General features: G+C 38.6%; 2 protein-coding genes across 13 annotated transcripts in view; one reads left to right on the top strand and one right to left on the bottom strand.

Annotated features, from left to right (window-relative positions):
* The window catches only part of LRRTM3 (leucine rich repeat transmembrane neuronal 3), a 78,472-nt gene extending 74,944 nt beyond the window's left edge, over positions 1–3,528 (top strand). Inside the window, exon 3 of one of the 2 annotated variants that reach the window (XM_017826114.1) lies at positions 1,908–3,528. In XM_017826114.1, the coding sequence (XP_017681603.1) occupies positions 1,908–2,117 (210 nt within the window). In that variant the 3' untranslated portion in view covers positions 2,118–3,528. The remainder of the gene's footprint in view (positions 1–1,907) is intronic. The other variant, XM_017826113.1, reaches the window with a different exon arrangement.
* The window catches only part of CTNNA3 (catenin alpha 3), a 438,877-nt gene that overhangs the window by 308,043 nt on the left and 110,447 nt on the right, over positions 1–20,387 (bottom strand). The window contains exons 1-2 of one of the 11 annotated variants that reach the window (XM_017826110.1): positions 12,691–12,771; positions 11,808–11,879 (exon numbers count right to left, since the gene is read on the bottom strand). The exons of the other annotated variants lie outside the window; for them this stretch is intronic. The gene's annotated coding sequence lies outside the window, so the exon portion shown is untranslated. Of the gene's footprint in view, positions 1–11,807; positions 11,880–12,690; positions 12,772–20,387 lie in introns of those variants that run through there. 11 annotated transcript variants of the gene reach the window in all.

The following is a 20,387-nucleotide window of genomic DNA, read 5'->3' as shown; positions in this document are numbered from 1 at the left end:
CTAATAATTACACAATGCAGGGATTTTTACTCCAGAACTGTTGTCAAAGAGGAGAGCTATCATCATAAATGCTGTAATGGTACTTATTTGAATAAGCTGAAAGAACAGGAGGTTTTCTAGAACTAGAACTTTTTACTGAGACATAGCACTACCAGATGGAAAAGAGGAAGGAAAGCTGCAAAGGAGGAGATACAAATAGGGATGTTCCCTGTTTAGTTGCCACGCCATGAGGGTTGAAGTCTCCTTCCCCAAACACACTAAAAAGAAACATGGCAGGTGATCAGATCCTGACCATTCCAGGAAACAGAGACAGAAGGGGACACATTTAAGGAGGAAAATAAGATTCAGCAAGAAAAAAAGGAGCAGGTCAGAAGAAACTATCTGTAAGGTTTTATAACAGGTCTGCACATCACTAATTTTCTAAAAGGCACAGATTTTGCATTCTACAGGAATGACCTGGTTACAGGAGAACCAGCCCAGGCTCTTCTGCAGAGTGCAATCATTCCTGGCTCTTGTTTGCCCAGAGTAAGGCAGAATTGCCAACATGACTTCACATATCACTTCAAAAAATAGCAAAGGAGAACCACATAAGCTTTTTATTTTTTTTCAGAACGTAAACTTGACCAGCCTAAGGAAAATGCCATTAATTCGAAAGTTGTTCTGTTTCATCTCAGCTGGGCCTTTGGTCTCCTCTTCTGTGCCTTCCCACACAAGCCTCTCTCTCTATGTATATGCATGACAGAATGCATGTATGCAGCTGTCTGCATTCCATAGCAATTCCACAAGAAGCTCCCTTAGCCCTCCCTGAATTGCTGCCCAACCTCCCGTCCTGCTGCTTTACTGCAAGGTTGTCACGGCAGCGTCAGAAAGAAATTAGAACAAGCCCACACCCATAATTAGCTTGTTTCTGACTACAGGTCTGCAGCAGCTAAAGTGCTCCTTTCCTCCCTTCTGCTTTCCTTCTATGCTGATACTCAAACAGAACATGATCCAATGCCAGCAACTTACACACATTACATGAAAAATATATGAAAAAAGGCCATGGGGAATATGACCAATTAATAAGGTCATAACACACACACACACTGTCTGCAGGACAGAGTACATGTTCACTGCATTGCAGCTCTAGAAGTAATCCATGTCCATGGTGACCCCATCCAGTACCATGCCATGTCTATGAAATTAGGTTAGAAAATACATTTGGAGCTGTAAAAGTACAAATATATACACTTCAAAATCTGTATGAATTTCATCTCTGATTCTACAGTGTATTGTATGTCATTCTATGCTGAAGTGCATTCAAAGCCCCCAAGAAAATAGTAAAGAAAAATTCCTACGCTTTTCAGCTAAAGCATTTGAATCAAACCTGCAACAGGGAAGCTTCCAGAAATACCACAAGATAACAGTCTAACAGGATATTGGACCATATTTATTGAAAGCTGTTAAATTTAAATTGATGCTTATGCTCTAAATAATAGGAACCATCTCATCTGTATTTCCAAGCAGATGGTATCACACCCACTGACATACTCCAGCAAGATTCACCAGCCACTCTTGAACTTGAACAAGCATTCCCATTTCATTTGAAATATTTCCTGATAGGTTGATTTTAGCTGAGGTTAATCACACTCTAAAGATAATTCAAGTTCAATCACATCTTAACCCTCACAAACACATTCAAGTACATACAAGCCCTGGGCCACAAGACCAAAGGTGGCAGAGGTCAGATTTAATAGTGAAGACCAGGGTTTGGGTGGAGAGGAGGGGGTAGAAGGATAGAGAAAAGGAAGACAATTTTTTTTTTTTCACGTGCAGACAGTCTGGTTTCTCAACATCAAATTCAGGCTTGTACAATTTGCTTCTGTCTTCTGGTAACTGGCTGTTTTTCATCTCTGTTTTTCCCCTAGATACCATTGTCTATGAATGTGTCAACATTTCTTGCCTATGATCAGCCCACGCTCAGTTACTGTGGAGTGCATCATGAACTGCTTGCTCACAAGCCCTATGACTCAAATAACCAGGAAGAAACAGTGGAAACACACCTAGAGACTGATCTGGACCTGAGCACAATCACCACAGCAGCCCGGATCAAGGACCACAGTCAGCAGTTGGCTTGAATGGGGGCCGGGAGGTTTTTTTGTTGTCGGGGTTTTTTTCCTGTAGCAGAGGCTGCAACCAAATTCTATGTAACAGTATGGACAGAAGTGAGAAGACATAATACTATGGATTCTAAGATTCCTGTTCAAATTAAAAACCAATCACAAAGATTAATTGTTTCAAGTCTACAATTTGTAATTAGTTAAGTTGTGCAGTATTTTTTGACTTCAGAGTCTGACCCTTGAAGTGAATCTTTTTCAAAACTCATCCTACCTACCTGTATAAACTGTACAGATGTAATGTATTTTTCATATTGTAAAGTTTCAATTACCAAGAACAGCTGGTATGTACAGTGTCATAATTTAATTACATCTTATTTTACAAGTTTCAGTTTCTAAAGTTTCAAATTAACAAGTTATTTCTTGTGTTATTCAGTTACTCTGTTTTGTAGGGATCATTTTGTTACTGCTTTTGTGCCCAGAAAACTTTAACCTAAAATTCTGTCCTTTGCAGAATATGCACCATTTTTACCGTGTTTAATGTGTAGAATTTTATCTACTGGTTCCAGAGGGAGGGTTTAACTATTCACTTCTAAGAAATTCTTGAAATATATAGCCAAGTTTTCCTAGAAATGATAATTTAAAAAAAAAATTTAAATTCTCCTCAAACTTACCTGTTGCCTTGAAATACAGCCTGATTTCTAAGTCACAAAAATGTATCGACACATTTTAACAACAAAGTTTATGTATGCAACTCTTAGCTAGGGCTGGTGATGTCTTGTAAAGTCTCAGTGTTCTGCAAGACAATATGGACAGGAGACTTCAATAAGCAGCTACAAAACCTACTGTGAAAGTAGAGTCTGCCAGATCAGGCACTTGCACTTCTTCTTAAAGACAAATGGGTCCAAAATCTACTTATGCCACAGACAGCTGCTGACAGAAGTGGCAACAGAAACAAGCCCTTACACTACTCAGAAAATGTAAAATATTAATCAAAAGTAAGAAACATCTATTTGCTGAAAAATATAGTAATTTGGAACAAATGGTACAGGTTAATAGGCCCTTAGCATTGTGATACAGCAAGCTAAGGAAAAAAAACCACCAAAACCTTTAAATAATAAAAAAAAATTAATTCATTATTACGTCTTTACCAATTACTACATTACCTTTTTGTCTATCAATATCTGGGTCAAAGCATTCTTATATCCCATTCTTTGGTTTTAAATCCTCAAGGCTTCTCAATACTGTATGAGAGTAACTTTTATACCAATACCCTCATGTCGTAATCATCAAAGATCACAGAAATTAGGTACACATTATATCATGCCAACTTGGTGAAATTCAAAAGGGAACGTGAGCCTTCCAAAATATAGGAGAAAAACGTTTCATATGGTGAAGCAACTTTTTTATAATAAAGAGAAATTATATAACCACAAATCTATTTTTCTGGATGTTTATCCCAACATATTTTCATGTAGCTTCAAGGCAGAAGACTGAAATTTAAAATCACAGTAAAATTGGTTGTACAGAACAAAGTGAATAGAGTGAAAATACCTTCAAAAAATTGTTAACAAAACCAACCTGCATTCACTACCTCTCAAGTGGAAACAAAGTGTCAAAACAGAATACATTATATTGGTTATTTATTTGGCATCTTAGATTTTGTAACATATTTTGCATAAATCATTTGCTATTCAAAACATCACTTGTCTTTTAAAGACTCACCTTAAAAAGTTCCACACTTCAATTTCTTATTTCTTTACTACATGGGTTCTTGAATTTGTGGTCACCTTCTCCAGTGCTGGAATTTTACTGCCCACAGTTTGAAAATCCATTTTGGTAATGATAACTGAAACCAAAACGGCAGGTGTCACTCCAGAGTCGAGTGACTTCTGTACTGCAGGAAGAAGTCAACTGCATCCTTCCACAGTTCCTTCTGAGGTTTAATGTTTAGGCATTCTGGCACTGGAGCAGGCCTGAGCTGTCAGGATCAAACACCATGCTCCCAAAAGATCATCTCAGTTACTCTGTAATTCCTATTATTTACCCTGGCCAACTGTCCTCAAGTATTTACAGTGTGGGAACAAGGTCCTGGCACTGTTGCAGTTACTCAAAACGCCCAAGTGTTCAGTGACTCCTGATTTCTGGAGGACTGTACAACATGACTATTTCCAATGTTAGACACTAATGAATTTAGGCTAATATGAGAAAACGTCTTCTTATGCCAAGAACAAAACCTTTTTGGTGTATCTGGTTAAAGAAGCACGACTGGGTAGATATTCACATACACACAAACAGTTCTCCTTTTCTTGATGAATCCCAAGACTTGCAGCCCCAGACCAACATATCACTAGGCAAATGGTAGAAGCAGAGTCACAAAAGCAGCAATGACTCTCCAACCACAATGATCTGTTACACTCTCACAATCAGCTTCCCAGGCATATGAAATACCAGGCTCTCTGTAACCCCCACAGGCCCCTCCAGTTCTCTGGAAGATGGGTACAACATCCCAGGGCCCAAGGCAGCAGCTCACCCCAAACCTAGGCTGTTAAAACATACATTTCTGGATATATCAAGTAGATAGCATTTTTTCAATGGACTACATTAACCTGAAACCTGCTATTCTCAACAAGGTGGATGTCCTCAAGAAAGCCAGATGGCAGGTAGGTACCTTCTCTAAAAAATCTTCATCATGAAAAAAAATCCAGGTTAATCTAATCCAAACAAGAACCCATTCCTAAATTCCCGTGTTAGTGTGTGTACACCTGCTTTCCAACATATTCTTGCCAGTGCTGAGTGCACAAAAATACCAATTGCTGTGGTTAACGTGGACAAACCAAAAACCTAGCACCTCACAAAGCCCCAGCCATCTAAGCTAAGTTAGCAAGAAGAAAGTAGGCTGAGTGTATGGGTGCAAATATTTATTACCAGGGGGTCACTTTCATGTATCATTTCCCTTTGCAATAAAGATCCATAAACCAGAAATAGAAGTAGCCAACAGCATCAATCTCTGTCTCACAGTTAAGTGACACTGCCAGACCCTGGCAGATCTTTTCACCAAGAAAAAGCTGGGTGAATTCATTACGCTTGCAAAGTACAAACTGATAGAGAGTATAACCTCTAGCAATAAAGAAACCAAGACAATTTGAAAAATAAATCTAGCTACAAGCAACAATTCCCACCATCCATCAGTGCATCAGGAGGTACAGCAATGCACAGGGCTGAAACACCCACTAGGAAACCAAGCCCGAGTATCTGAATGGAGGTCCTGTCTAGAGAAGAAGGTATATAGGAAGATAAATGATTAGTTTGAAAAATTCCTGCACATCTCAAGACAGTTAAAAAAAAAAAAATAAACACCAAAATAACATCTAGAGAAGAAAGCAAATGACTGCTTTAATTAACAAGAAAATTTGTAGTACAAACTATTCTCAAGGGTTCTGAGAGCTACCACTAACAAACCAAAAAAAAAAAAAACAAAAAACCTCAGAAATATACACAATTTTCAGAGATACGTCCTAAATATCAGCGCAAATATCAGATTTCTTTTAGCAATACACAACAAATGGAAAATGGCAGCCTCAGAAGTTGTGTACTAACTTGCTTTACTGATAGACTCTCATTTTCTCTCCCTCTCTCTCAAGACATTTATCATCTCCTGCTTTTATTTCCAAGCCTCAGATTTGACATGAAAAGAGAAACTGCGCAAAAAGCAAAACACGAATGGTAAAAAAAAAAATAAAATAAAACTGCAAGGGCAACACCATGACCTGAAAACCAAAGCCACAAATCCAGTGCCAATGGAACTGTAACAAATTCTGGAAATTGCTGTATTAGCAGTGAAGATACTCAAAGATGTTAATGCAAACTAATTACGTGATCACGTAACATGGCAGATACAAGCAGCTGTATTCAGCTCCCAGCTGGTCTAGCAAAAAGGGGCAGTTGAACAGGTGAAAAAGAACAGCTTAGCTCCTGTTCTCTAGCCCAGTCCTGCTCTCCTGAGGGAGAGGCCTTTTTGCTCTGGAGTTTTGCCTGGGTCACAGGGGCCTGGGCTTCCTGAAGGTAAATCTTACCAGTAAAGGCTGAATATAATAATGGTTCAGATCACAGGTCCACCTGGCTTGATAATCTGTCTCAAACAGCAGCTGAGAGATGAAACCCAAAGAACCAAAGGCTGGGGCAGGCACAAAGCAGTATTTCTCCAGAAAGCCCCCACAGATCTCAAGGACTTGCAGGTCAGGGACTTACTGAGCCAAGCGTGGCATCTTACCAGTCCCTCTCTGAACATGTACACAGCTTCTTTGAGTCTTATAAACTGGTAACATTCACAACTGCTGCAGAAAGTAAATCTGCTTTGACAAGAAGAGCTGCCTCTTCTCTTTGTTCCAGTAGAAATGAAGGATTTCCGTTTTCAGCACAGAAATATGACTATCACAGAACTGATAATGCCAGCTTGACAACTGCCAGGGAGCACGAACAGCATCCATTCAGTCACCTGAAGTGCAGACATTACCTGAAACCCTGTGGCATTAATTATCAGATTTCCCCCGGGGGGAGGGGAGGGGCTGGGGGGACTTAAAATCAAGATTCAGCTCACCAGAAAGGTGAATTTATTTTTTTGCCAACTTTCTCAAGTCCAGCGCAATAGTAACCAAACAATAGGCCCACTTCTCCCAAAGCACTGCAAACACTTCTCAACATAGAAAGAGACACACAAAACTCTATTAGATACAACTTTGACTGTATGATCCATATTTAAAAGCAGATGTTCGTTAAATTCCTCAGAAAAAATTCTAACATCTCAGTGAAATAATAGCTCTATTATAAAGTAACAAGGCCAAATTTCATTATCCTGCTCTACTTCATTATGGAATCTGATTAATTTTAATTATAAAGTTTCAGAATAAATTAAGGTGAACATAATCAGAGTTCATGATTAATGTTACTTTAATGAACACCCAAAAATTAACATTTTACCACTAGAACCTTGCCAAGAATTTTTATATAAGCTGAAGTGCAGTGTGTACAGCTGTGAAAATCCCACATGGCATGGAGCTTATAATCTACTTGATCAACATCAATTTTATATGTAAATAACTCATTCTTAAAACTGTCTCTTTTGATGGTTAAGTACGAAGAGGTGTCTGCTGTGTAACAGCAAATGAACCTGCAACAAAGAGCTCATTACACCCAGCCCTGTTACATTAAAGCTCTAATACATTCATAACAGCGGACACTGTTCCACCACTATAGACATGATGCATGTAAGGGTAATATTATGTAAATGAGCATTAATTAATGTCACATTAGTACAGAATTTCTTTGGATTAACATTAATGTTTGATGATTGCCTTATCAATTGCCTTAAGTCAACTGACAGGAACAGGATGGATGGTATTGTAATGAACCAAAGGGATTAAAACTGTGCAGTGATACGAGAATGTGGCTTCTCCAGCTTTCACAGAGAGTACTTTCCACTTTGTATTCCATAAGAAACAAACTTTTAAGGTGGATGCAATTCAGCAATAGTTCTATCTGCAATCTAATCGTAAGTGATTGCACCAATGAAACATACTTCGAAGTCCAATAATTTAAACATTGCTATACACTAATTCTGTGTTTCTTAGAGAACAAAACCTCATCAACTAGGGCTGAGAATGCTCATTAAAAGAAAACAATGTGTCTCTGCAGCACTGTGCACTTCAGTAATTCCAGGAGTTTTATACAAGAGTGTTTCATAAATGAGGCATGGGAAGCCATTAACTCAACCATTCATATTGAATATTTTCTTATAATTTATTCTTTCAAAAGAAATAATGAAACTGATTTATTTTCCTAGTAGTAATGATGCACCTCTCTTTCATGTCTTGCTGTTGGTAACTTCATTTTTAAAGAACCTGTAAACTCACACAATTAGTCTAGACTTTGCCATCCAAAAGCCTTATTTCTCATTTTCAGGAAAGGAAAAAATACAGCTATCTACAGCTATCAATGGTATATCTGAATATGCAAATAAGAGTCACAAACAAGATTTATTTTTCTTGTCTTCTGTTCTAGCATTATCTAGACAGTTCATACTTCTCTTTGCACTTCTGCAACTTACCTCTTCCTGCATGTTCTGTCACAATTGAGAAAGACAAAAGTACAATATAATAATTCCGGCCGATATATCAGAGGGAAGTGCCTCTCCAGGTATCCATCTCCAGAGCTGAGCAGGTTTGCTGCCTACCAAGCACATGATAAAGCTTGTCTGACTCCTCTTCTTCATCACTAGATCTTGCAAATACAAATTCATAAGTACAATATAACATGTTAATAAAAATCCACTTTTTTTTTTTTTTTCATTCTACCACTACACAAGGTGATGTCAGGATTTGGTTTTCTTTTTTTTAATCTCTTTGCACCCTAAAGTCTTGAATCTATATGATTAATAGATGTCAGTATCAACTGTTCTAATTCCACTTCCATCAAGTGATTACAACAGAAACTTCAGAAGTTTCTGGAAGAAGCACACATGACGTTGTCCCCATCTCAAACCAAAACCAACATCACTAAGACAGGTGCTTCTCTAGTGTCTTAGAAACCCTCCAGTCTCCGGGGAACACAGTATCTACAATCAATCTGTATCCATGCTTAACTTGTCTTCTTATTAGATTCTTTTTCCTTATGCTTAAGTGCCCCTTAGAGGTCTGCACCCATAAATGCCATGGCCACCTTGAAAAAATGCCATACAGGCTACCAGAGACTGAGAGTCTCGTGATGTTTTAAGAGAAGAAAGTAAGACACTTTCCAAAACTTGAGCTTTCAGAAAGACTGCCTGTGAAGATGACTAGTACATTTAAAAGAGAAATTAATCTTTTTAAAATTATATACTTAAATGGGAATGGAATTAGTGACCCTGACTGGGAATAAGCATTAATGATTAAATTTGCTTGGTAATCCTATCTACTGTTTGGCTTGAATATAGCCACTTCAATGCTACCTTTTTCCTTAAGCTTTCTTCCATTTCTTTATTTCTCTGAATAACTCCCTGAATTTAGAAAGAATCTTGCAGAAGATACCTGGACCTCAAACAGGCATAAAGATCTGCCTCTGCTCTGCAGGATCAATCTCATGCTTTAAATTTCAAATGACAACTCAAATGGAAAGTGCTGCCAGTCTCCCCTCCCATCTTCACAAGCTTTGGCACTTGTTCATTCTTTCCTTCCCTACCTGCATGCATTCTGCCTCGGGATTTTGGAAGCTCCACCTTTTCTTTAGCAAGAAATTAAGTTCCCTGTCTAACTGAAGAGATAAACAAGTCAGCAATGAAGAATGAGGGTGAAATGTGATAACTACCAATAACAACCCCTGAGAACCTTACAGTTATTTCTCACCCAAAGCCAGTATCTCCATTAAAGCTGTCCAAATATAAATCATCCCTTCACTGAAAAACACTTTCTCCTATGAGAAAGACTTTAGGAAAAACATACAACTAGGGAAAAAAATTAATCTTATCTTTACAGGAAAAGGGGTATGTGTGCAAAATGGAGAAAGAAAGGAGAGAAAACCATAGGAGAAGCCAACATAAAAGAAAGACCAAAATGATTGAGCTATGAAGGACTGGACAAAACTGTGTAGCTGGTCATTATGGGAATGGATTAAGATAAACAAGTGAACAGCAAGTAATGAAAATGGGAGTGCACAAAATAAGCTGCTCATTTAAAATGACTGGTTCCAAATCAAATCTGATCCTCTGGGGAAAGGGAGTGAACACAACACCACCTACTTTCAACAAGCTGTCTACCTCTTCATCTGCCAAGGCTGCAAAAATTGGTGAATAAGATGTTCTGTTACGTCAGAAGGATGGGACAGTAACCCAATATATAGAGACAATACCATCTGAATTGATGCTATAATTTGAGCTTGAATACTTCACTCTGTTTGGACATCTCAAGGTAAATCCATTATTTTCCTTCTGACTAAAAGGGCTTTTACTTTGCAGCAATAACTCTCAAAAAAAATTAGTTTAAAAAAAATGTGTTTTTCACCTTTAGTAAAAGCACACCAAAACCCATAAAATATTCTGCTCCTGAAATTCTTATAATTCTTATATCTTGCAATCAGATATATTTGATTTAAGGATAATGAAGCAGGTTTTATGGGCTGTAGAATCTTATAAATCTTTTCTGATTTCGTTTGGGGTAGAGGGAAAAGAGGATTTTTTGAAGGAAAAGATGATAGATTACATCTGCCTGTGGGTAATAAGGCTTCCTACAAGGAGAAACAGCATAGTCTGAATAATTACATGCAGTCTGAGGCCAAAAAAGACATAGAACCTAGTCCTGGTCAGAAATTTTGGCTGCCACAAAATACTCGTAAAAAATGCATGAGGAAAATAGCATGAATTCTTGCTGGTTATCCACATTTTTTCTTAACCAGTAGGTCTAAGTGCAATTCCTTCCTTCTGCTTTGCAGAAATTGTTCCATTCTGCATGATGAATGTCAGCAGAAAATCAAAGTAATAGCCAAACTGCATGGAGAGTGTGTCAAAACATCAAAACCACAGCACAAATTAAAAAAAAATATATATATATAAGCAGGACTGTATTTTAGCAGAAATATTGAGCATATTTTTCAAATAATGTCTGTAAGACACTACAATAAACACTGGAAATATAGGCAAAGTCAAAAAAGCACAGCCTGTAACATTCACAGACCACACTGTTTAGAAGATCAGTAAGATATCCCCCCCCTGAGCTGAGCTTAACTCCTCCAAACAAGATGATATTCTGGGTCCATTAAAGTCAGTCACAGTTCCACCATTTGACCTTTTAAAGCAGTGGGGTATTTGCACTTGTACAGATGATAATTAGGAGTCAGCAACAGAGATAAGAATGAGTGTTTTGCAGAGCACAGCTGGACCCAGGCAATAACCACAACACACTAGTTAATCTCACAATTAAATACTCATCTGCAGTCTTTTGAGGTATTTCCTATATTAGAAAGAATACTTGATTAGAGGGTAACTCCTTCCTTCTCACACTGAAGAAACCAACTCATCCATATAGTGATTTAAGAATTTTATGTGTGACTGGGAAGCAGCTATTGAGCCTCCCAGAGACCGCCCCCCTCCTGACCAGAACTTCTTCCACCTTCTCCTTAAGAGAATCAAGAGATATGGAATCAAAGCTGTGCTTTACTGCAACACAATCCTGAAAGAGTGACAAAGTTGACCCGATGGATAAAAGAAACTAAAAATCAAAGCGTTAGTCAGCCAACCCCTCTCTTGCTCATCACGTACCCTTCTTTTCCTGCAAACCTGTTCTCAGGCTAAGAATTCTCAGCAGGGGTTTTTGAGAAGCTATAACTTTATAAAACTCCCTCAGGATCCACAGAAATATTACCTTCTTTCTCCAAAATCTCCTACAAGAGCAACCAGTTTGTGGCTTAAGAAGCTCCAGAAATTTCTCTCAGACGAGCATGCTCAGCTGTTCTCAATAGAAGTGCATTCTCCCTTGCTCCTAAAAAGCTCTACCTGAACAAGGGCTACAGTGGCTAACAAGGAAATTAAGTGACCTTTTCTCCCTGCCTCTGAGCCAAAATATAATATACTGTAACATTCAGTAAAGAGTAAACAATTTAATAACAAAAATTATGCTATCGATCACACCATCCCAGAACATCAAAAGTCACAGTTCATAGATCAAAAGCACCAGAATAACTTACATTTTTCTTCTTTGTAGTTTCAAGAACTTCAGGCTATTTTCTAGGTTGCCTTATGTATGACTTCAGCACAAGCTAATGAGATATTGAGTGAGAAATCATCAGCAGCTGGTCAAGTAAAAACAGTCCATCAATCATTTTCATTTCCTTAATGTCACCAATTCTAATTTCAACTCTGGGAAAAAAAATGTGTTTTAAACTCTGAAATACATCATATGAAATAGTGACATTTGATAGCATGTTTTTAGATTCTCAAGTTTTTGGGAAGAAGTCAGTTCAACACATAATGAAGTCATTCTTCCTTTATAACCACGAAACCCAACTATAGAGGGGAAAAAAAATAAAAAAAAAAAGAAGACTGCTTCAACTAAAGCAGATGAACAAACTACCATCTATTCCAGAATAAATCCATTTGTACATAAAGCACCAGTAAAAATCCTGGAAGAACTGCAAAGAATCTTATTCTAATATCCAGCCTAAACCTCCCCTGACACAACTCCAGGCCATTCCCCGGGTCCTGTCCCTGGTCCCCTCAGAGCAGAGCTCAGTACCTGCCCCTCCTCTGCCCCTCACAAGGGAGTTGTAACTGCAGGGAGGTCTCCCCTCAGACTCCTCCTCTCCAGCTGAACACACCAAGAGCCCTCAGTGTCCTCACACAGCTTCGTTTCCCCTCAAGGCCTTCACCATCTTTGTTGCCCTCCTTCGGACGCTCTCTAACGCCTTAATATCTTTCTTATATTGCTGAGCCAAAACTGCCCCAATATTGCAGGTGAGGCCGCCCCAGTGCAGAGCAGAGCAGAGCTGACAAAATTACCAACTTGAACACAGTTTTGTGAAAAAGAAATCTCAGATGACCAGGTGACTCCAGTGACTGTGTCCCCTTTACCTTTACCCTGACACCGTGAGTAGCTTACTCTTGCTTCCTAGTCCAACACCTTGCAGCAGCGCCCTGGTTTGCATTAATCCTGGAGAGCTTCCTCTAGAACCTTGGGAAAAATTCCTCTCTCCAAGTTTCACTCTGGGAGCCTAAACACTGAACAACACAACCGCACCTGGACTGTCAAACTGGACATCTCCCTGGTAACAGATAACAAAGTTATATCTGCCTGACAAAACACTGAGTAAATCACCCCTCAACCAGAGCCAAAAGGAAGCAAAGTGATGTTCTCTCTTATATAAAAGCACTAAGAGCAGTGATATTGACATTCCTTAAGTTAATAATAATTATTAAGATAATTAAAAGCGACAGTAAGTACAAAGAGTAATGCTAAATATTAAACATTATTAGATTTTATATTAACACTAGGAAATTATTGTGGATTTCTGCCAAACAACCAAATTACAGAAAGGTATGTTTTGTTGGTTGGTTGGTTTTTTTTACAGTGTATATCCATTTTCAGAGAAAAATGTTCATATGAGAGAACAGCTCCCATATTACATTACACAAATGCAATTTCGTTGCTTAAGTTTTAATCTTGTACAGCAAAATTCCAATTTTCTATCTCTTGTACTTAAGTTCTAGTTCATGAACAGATTATAGGATGCAAAATAGGTAGATTCTAAAATATTAAATTTAGATAAATCTTTCTAATAAATTTGTCAGAGTACAAAAAAATCCTGCTGACATGATAAGGTGAATCATTGTTAAATGTACTATTTTCATGCTAATAGCTCACAAGGAAATAAATTCCTAGTATGCTTACTACCAATAGCTTGTTTGGTTAACCAGCCTGCCCCAGATCCTTGAAGGGACAAAGTTATCTGGAGTTATCTGAAGATAACCTGGAAGTCTAAAGGCCCCACCAAACTTCAGTCCAGTTTTGATCCCTGCATATAAAAAGCACTCACTGTTACAATTCTACACTAATCTGGGGGGGGGGAATTAATTTGTAGTAAGAAAAGTCAATATGAAGACTGGGAATATTACTTCAATAAAACTGTAAGCCAATAATCCATGGGGTTGGAAGAGACCTCATTGTCACTCTGCGCATCCTGAGCACTCCGAAGCAGCACACGTTCCTCATGTTATAAAGAGGAGACACTGTGTGCATAAAGAGACACTGTGGCCTTCCAAGGTAACCTGTTCCAGTGATTACTCATCTGTATGGTGGATTTTTTAACCCAGTATTGCACATATTGTGCCTTTTGCCAATCACAGTTGTCTTTCTCTGAACAGATATGGAGAATAATTTAACAACACACACCTTATGAAAACCTCTTCCATATATGAAAGTATTAGCAGGTCCCTCTGCTCCTCCACGTTTTCCTTTCTACCTCACACACTCAGTTAAGTCAGCTGCTTCTTACTTCTTGCATGTTCTAAAATCCTTCCTTCCTTTGTTCCTCTTATCAGTCCATGTTATTCTTAAGCTGTGATGGCCAAAAGAGCCCTACTGACAATTCATGTCACCTGTAATTCTATATAGCTCCCAAAACCATGTGAACAGTACCAGTGCTAGGCCAGAAATCCTGGTATTTTTATGTATACAGTGAACTTCTTCCCAAGGGTAATTGTTTGCACTTAACATTTCAACTTGCAGATTTCAGACCATTTCTCCAACCTTAAAAAAAAAAAAAAGAGAGAGAGAGAAAGAAAAAAAAAGGCAAGGGAATGCTTTTATTGACCTATAAAATCCTTTGAAGTCACACCAGGGTAGCATCATTCAAACTCTCAGTAATTCCACTCTTCATTCCCTCAGCCACCTTATTAATGAAAATACATCATTCTGATGGTCCCAGGCCAGTCCTTGCAGAATCACACTTCATTAAACTACCCCACCCTGACCCACAGCAGTATAAATAACAATTCACTAGGAACATTATTTTTCAGTGACCCTTATTTTCCCTCAGTACACACATAACTGCTTCTCAAGTCTGCTCATGGAAACGTCCTCTCAGTGTGCAAGTTACACATTTACTCCTTCCCTCGTGATCTCTTCCCAGCTATCCTGTCAAAGACCTCCATGTATTTGACAAAACGTATTTTGAATATACATGCTTGTGGTTTATTACCACCTTATCCTGAAGATTTTTAGGAAATGAACATGTAAGGATTTCCTGAAGCTTCTTCACACTTATCCAAGTCAAAGGGACTGACCTATAAATTCCCTAGTTTTAAGATAAGTCTTGCTTTCCTACTACTTTTTTAATAACTCATTCCTCACAGATTTTTACAGTCAAGGCCAATGGTTCAGAAACTCCTTTCTTAAGTATTGTTAAACCTTTTTCTGGCATATATTTCACTTTGTCTTATTAACTGCATTAAGCACTTACTCCCAGATAACTATTTACATGAAGCCTGAAACAGGTAGAAAAGATGTAGTATTTTTCAATTACTGTCCCCCATTTAAAAAGGTCTTCCCTTCTTATTATTTCCTTCTAAATTACTTCCAATGCTCAGATTTCCCTCCTCTTCTTCACCATTAAAATTTGCAAGTTACTTTTTTCTTCTAACTGAAAGTCTTCGATGCTGTTCAAAACCTTAGCAGACTTATCCCTATTTTAATTAAGCTGTTTAGGTTTGTAATAGCACTCTACCAGATCTGCATCTAAATAAATGCCGGGGAAATAATATGAATATCTGACCTTTACCAAACATCGCTTTTCCTCCAGACATGGAAAAGCTTACTTTTCCATGAGGAAAAATATGTTCTATCAGACATTTAAAATGGCATTGACAATGATAGAGACTAAATGGAAAACAGAGCAAGACTTGAAGCACAACATCAGAAATCAGGAATACAGCTGCCTGAAAATTCTCCAGGGGAATGTCTCTTCTATTGAATTTTGCCAGTTTATCAAAAGAAGGATATTCCATGGAAACAGCACAGCAGCAGCAAGTATCACAAATGCCATTATGAACCTACCTCCTCAGAAAGTGGCTCCAAGCTGTCACCCAGCATTTCATGTTCCCTTCACCTACTCACTGGTTGGTCTCATTTAGGTCACACTTTTTACTGGAACTTCACAAAGTTTCACTTCCTTATTAGTGCAAACAGAAGACTGGAAATATCATTATGGAACCAAAATGGTTCCAGCTTATGTGCATATGCTCTCTCATGTATACATGATCCATTTGTGCAGTGCCCAGTTAGTAAAGACACATTAAGAATGTATATTAAAAAAAAAAGTACTAACCAAGTTTCCAGAGGAAATTTACCTTGAGCTCCAGTTTTGTTTTCCATTAACTGCTTCAAAGGTATATGTAATTATTATATTTCTTATTTTCTCCTAATTACGTGGAATTCAAAATGATTCTTCTTCATTTCTCTTCCAAAGAGCTAAATATATTCAGTAATATTCACTTATCTTTTACAGACTGACAATTCCTCCCATAAATATTAGGGTCTTGAAAAAATTAGAAGCTCACTACTTAATAGAAAAGAAAATCCTAGATTATTCCTGAGTACAGCCTCGAGTCAAGTAGTTGACTTATCCTTTCTTTCCATCTTTGTACAAATTTTCTTTAATTTTTGCTACTGATAATGAAAAAAATGGTTAAAAATAATTACAATAACTTAAGATAGGAAAGATTTTCCAGTAAATAGAGCAAGTAGAATAATTTATTGAATGTATTCTACTAATCATTGCAGCTGTCTGATTTTAGACATTTATTTTCTTTGCCTACTCAAAGAGAAAGAAAATGTGCCAACTGGCAACACAGGCTTAGAAAACAACCACAAGAAGCAGTTCTTGAGAAAAGCTGATCTTGAAAGGACTAAAGGAGTTCTGTTTTTTATTAATATGATGGTGGAGGGTGGTTCGATTGTTTCATTTGCCAGCCTTCTGATCGTACGCATTCATCATAAACACAATTATACAAAATATTATTCTTCCTTTTCATTTTACTTGATTAGGAACGAGTAGAACATCAGACAGAAATAACAGACAACAACTGGAAATTAATCCACTGAAAGGAAAGTTAAAATAAAAAGGAAGTGCCAATAAACGCTGACCACAGACAAAGATCTGGTCTTGATTTTTAAGCCATGTTTGGTTTTCTTTTCAGAAAGTAATTGGATATGGGGAATTTAGATTTAGATCTCCAGGTCTCCAATCTCTTTTAAGTCACTGTTTTAAGATCTGGCTGAACAGTAATGACAAAGCACTGGAATTTTTCATGCAATATGATGCATTACTGATTTCATCAAAAGTGATCATAAGCTATTCCACATAAAAGTCCATTGTTAATTCCTCATTAGGAAAAGATCAAGAGAAGTTAGGCAAGACATTCAGTCAAAAAGTCAGTTGACAGCTATGCCAGTATCTCCATTTCTGTCAAAGAGAAGTCACGTCTCGTTCTATAAATTAAGAACTGCAGCATCTCACAGGTTGCTGGCACACAAATACCTTAAATCCGAGTAACTACAAGAAAAAGCACTTGTTTTTAGCCACACAGTAGACCTCAACACTCAGGCTGATGAAATTCATAGGGAGAGCCTTTAATCAACCCCTTCCCAAATGACTTCTGCAAGGAATTCAAGGAGTCATTCTAACCTTTGTTTTACACAGGGGATTCACTACCACAGAATTTAACTTAGTAACTACTCTCCCTTTCACCACCTCGAGAGTGTCAGAGATTTTTCAAATGAAACTTTCTTTTTACTACTTTACTCCACATAATTTCTTGTCCTACCCTCATTACCCAACTATCTTTTAATCTTCCATTAGCAAATAATGGGATTTACTTTATATTAAAAGAACCTGGCAGGGACATCCAGGAATTTGCACGGACGTTGGAATTTATTCAAATCTTTAGCATCAGACTCCACACAGTGGAGTCAGCAGGAATGTCTGGACAGCATCCAAGTCCAACTAACTGCTCAAAGCACTTTCAACTACAGCCAAGTTCCTTTGGGTTTTGGATGGGAACTCCACAACCTCCCTGGAAAACCCATTCCAGCAAAACCAGCTGGTGCATCAACCCTTCCTTGCAGGTCCATGTAAAGTGAAAGCGTGCTGACAGTGCCCTCTCCCGTCATCCAGGGCATTAATGGGCTGAACAGGACTGCACCCAGGGCTGCCACCAGCTCTTGGCCTTCAGCTGATCTTGGTGCTGATGATCCCAATCCTTTAAGCACAACACTTCACCCAGTTCTCAGCCCTGTCACTGACAGTTTATCCAGCCCATCTTTCCCCAGTCTGTGTCACGGGACACAGTGTCAGAAGTCAGACTAAAGTCAACATCAAGCATATTATCCCACTGAACATGTTCTTAAAGAACGCACAGAGATACTTGGGGTTGTGTAGGTTAAAAAAACCTTCATTGCTAAGTATGTAAGAGAAGAATTTAAGGCATTTTGAATTTGTTTCAAAAAATTATTCTTTCTTTTAAAAGCTGGATTTGGTATTCATCTGTCAGTCATATCAACACTCTATCATGAGTTGCCTGAACTATCAATTAGGATTGATCTTTTTAATAAGAATTGTTACATATGGAAAAAGTAAATACCTTTTAACCTGAAACAGAATGCAATGCAGAAATGTATTTGGACAACAAAAATCAGCTGCCTCATACAGAGGATAAAACCCAAGATAAATGCATCTGAAAAACCAGCCTTCAGCAGTGTTCCTAGAAATGCCATCCTGACATTTAGAAAAATGACCAGCCTTTAACATCCTCCAGAAAATAGGAAACTGGTTGAGAAAAAACTCACATTGTAAAAACCATTTGCAATGAACTGTAAGAATTGGCAAATTCTTTTAAACTGAACAGCTAGCTCGATGTTGAGTTAATAAATACATAATTATTTATTTTTAATACTTGTCTATCACCATGATCAAGGATTTATTTCATCTTAGGGAGAGAAAATGCTGCTTTATTGCAGGTTCCCCCCCCAAAAAAAAAAATTAATCTTCAGCAACCCAATGTATTTCCAGTTTTGTCAGGTATACTAAATGCAAATTACTGACTATTGTACTGAATCATCCTCTACAGAGCCATGAGCTGCTCCTCACGCTACATTACTTCAACACAGGCCTCATGTTCAGATCCGATTAATCCTGGAATAGCTTCACTCAGAACTGTTAAATTAAAAACAGGGCTTAAAGAGAGAAAATCTTTCATTATCTTTCTCCAGCTCATGTGCATAGATCCCAGATTACTGAAAATTCCATAAAAATACCTGTAATCAGGTAAATTTAACTGCAGCTTATTTTTCAACTGTAAGTCTATTTGGGGAATTCACTAGACTACTTTTGGCTTTTAAGTAGACTGAAGATCCTCCTCCTTAACAATTCGTATCTCATCATCATCATGGCTGGGCTTCGTGAACGAAGATTTAGGAAGGCTCTATCCACATTTGTTAGAGGCACGCTGGTGGCTTATGAGGCCAATACAAGACAGACATATCCGGTTGCAAAAGGCACAGCAGAAAGACTCCTTAGGTGGTGTATTCTGCAAGACACGATTCTTTCTGTGTTGCCTTTTCTCCTCAAGGGTGATCCTGCGTGCTTTCTCAAAGGCATCAGCAGCGTTATAGATGGTGTGTCTCCAGACCTCCCAGTTGGAGGCCAGAGTAGACCACTTATGTTGATCAATATGGTCAAGGCTGAGATGTTGTTTCAGGGAGTCCTTGTGTCTTCTCTTTGGGGCTCCTCTCATGTGGCAGCCGGTGGCAAGTTCACCATAAAGCAAGATCTTAGGGAGGGGGTGGTTGGTCCTTCATCCTGGAGATGTGCCCTGCCCATTGCAGCTGTGTTCTCAGTAACATGGCCTCAATACTTGTGACTGCTGCTTGCTCTAGAACAGATGGATTGGTCACATCATCTGACCAGTGGATGTTTAGGATTGTGCGGAGGCAGCGTTGATGGAAGCATTCTAGGAGTCGCAGGTGGTGGCGGTAGATGACCCATGATTCGGATCCGTATAAGAGAGTAGAAGCACTATGGCTCTGTAAACACTGATCTTTGTGCTTTTCTTCAGGTGTTTATTTCGCCAAACTCTTTTATGGAGTTTTCCAAAAGCACTGTATGCCTTTGCTAACCTGTTGTCTATCTCTCAGTCAATCTTACCATCCAAGGAGATGAGGCTGCCTGGGTAATTAAACTGCTGGACTGATCTGAGCTCTGATTCGCCAGTGGTGATGTGGGGATGAGGGGGGACTTCCTGAGGTGCAGGTTGATGGAGAACTTCTGTCTTCTTTAAGCTGACTTCCAGCCCAAAGAGCTCAGCAGCATCTGCAAAGCAGGATGTTAAACGCTGCAGAGCTGCTTCTGTGTGGGCCACAAGGGCGGCGTCATCAGCATAGAGCAGCTCCCGGACAAGATGGTTTAAGGTCTTGGTGTGGACCTTCAGTCGCCTTAGATTGAATAGACTTCCATCAGTACGGTATCGGATGTAGATACCGTCCTGATCCTCGAGGTCTGCTGTGGCCCTTTGGAGCATCACACTGAAAAAGACTGTGAATAGGGTTGGTGCGAGAACGCAGCCTTGTTTCACACCATTAGTTATTAGAAAGGGCTCAGAAAGTGCATTGCCATATCTGACTGGGCCGTGCTGATCCTCATGGAGTGAGATGATCATTTTAAGGAACTTGGGGGGACAACCTAAACGTTCCAAAATCTGCCATAGACCTTCTCTGC

This window comes from Lepidothrix coronata, unplaced genomic scaffold (assembly GCF_001604755.1).
Source record: "Lepidothrix coronata isolate B3197 unplaced genomic scaffold, Lepidothrix_coronata-1.0 Scaffold124, whole genome shotgun sequence".
NCBI lineage: Eukaryota > Metazoa > Chordata > Aves > Passeriformes > Pipridae > Lepidothrix > Lepidothrix coronata.
The sequence above is the reverse complement of the archived record's forward strand: the minus strand, read 5'-3'. Positions and strand labels throughout refer to the sequence as shown.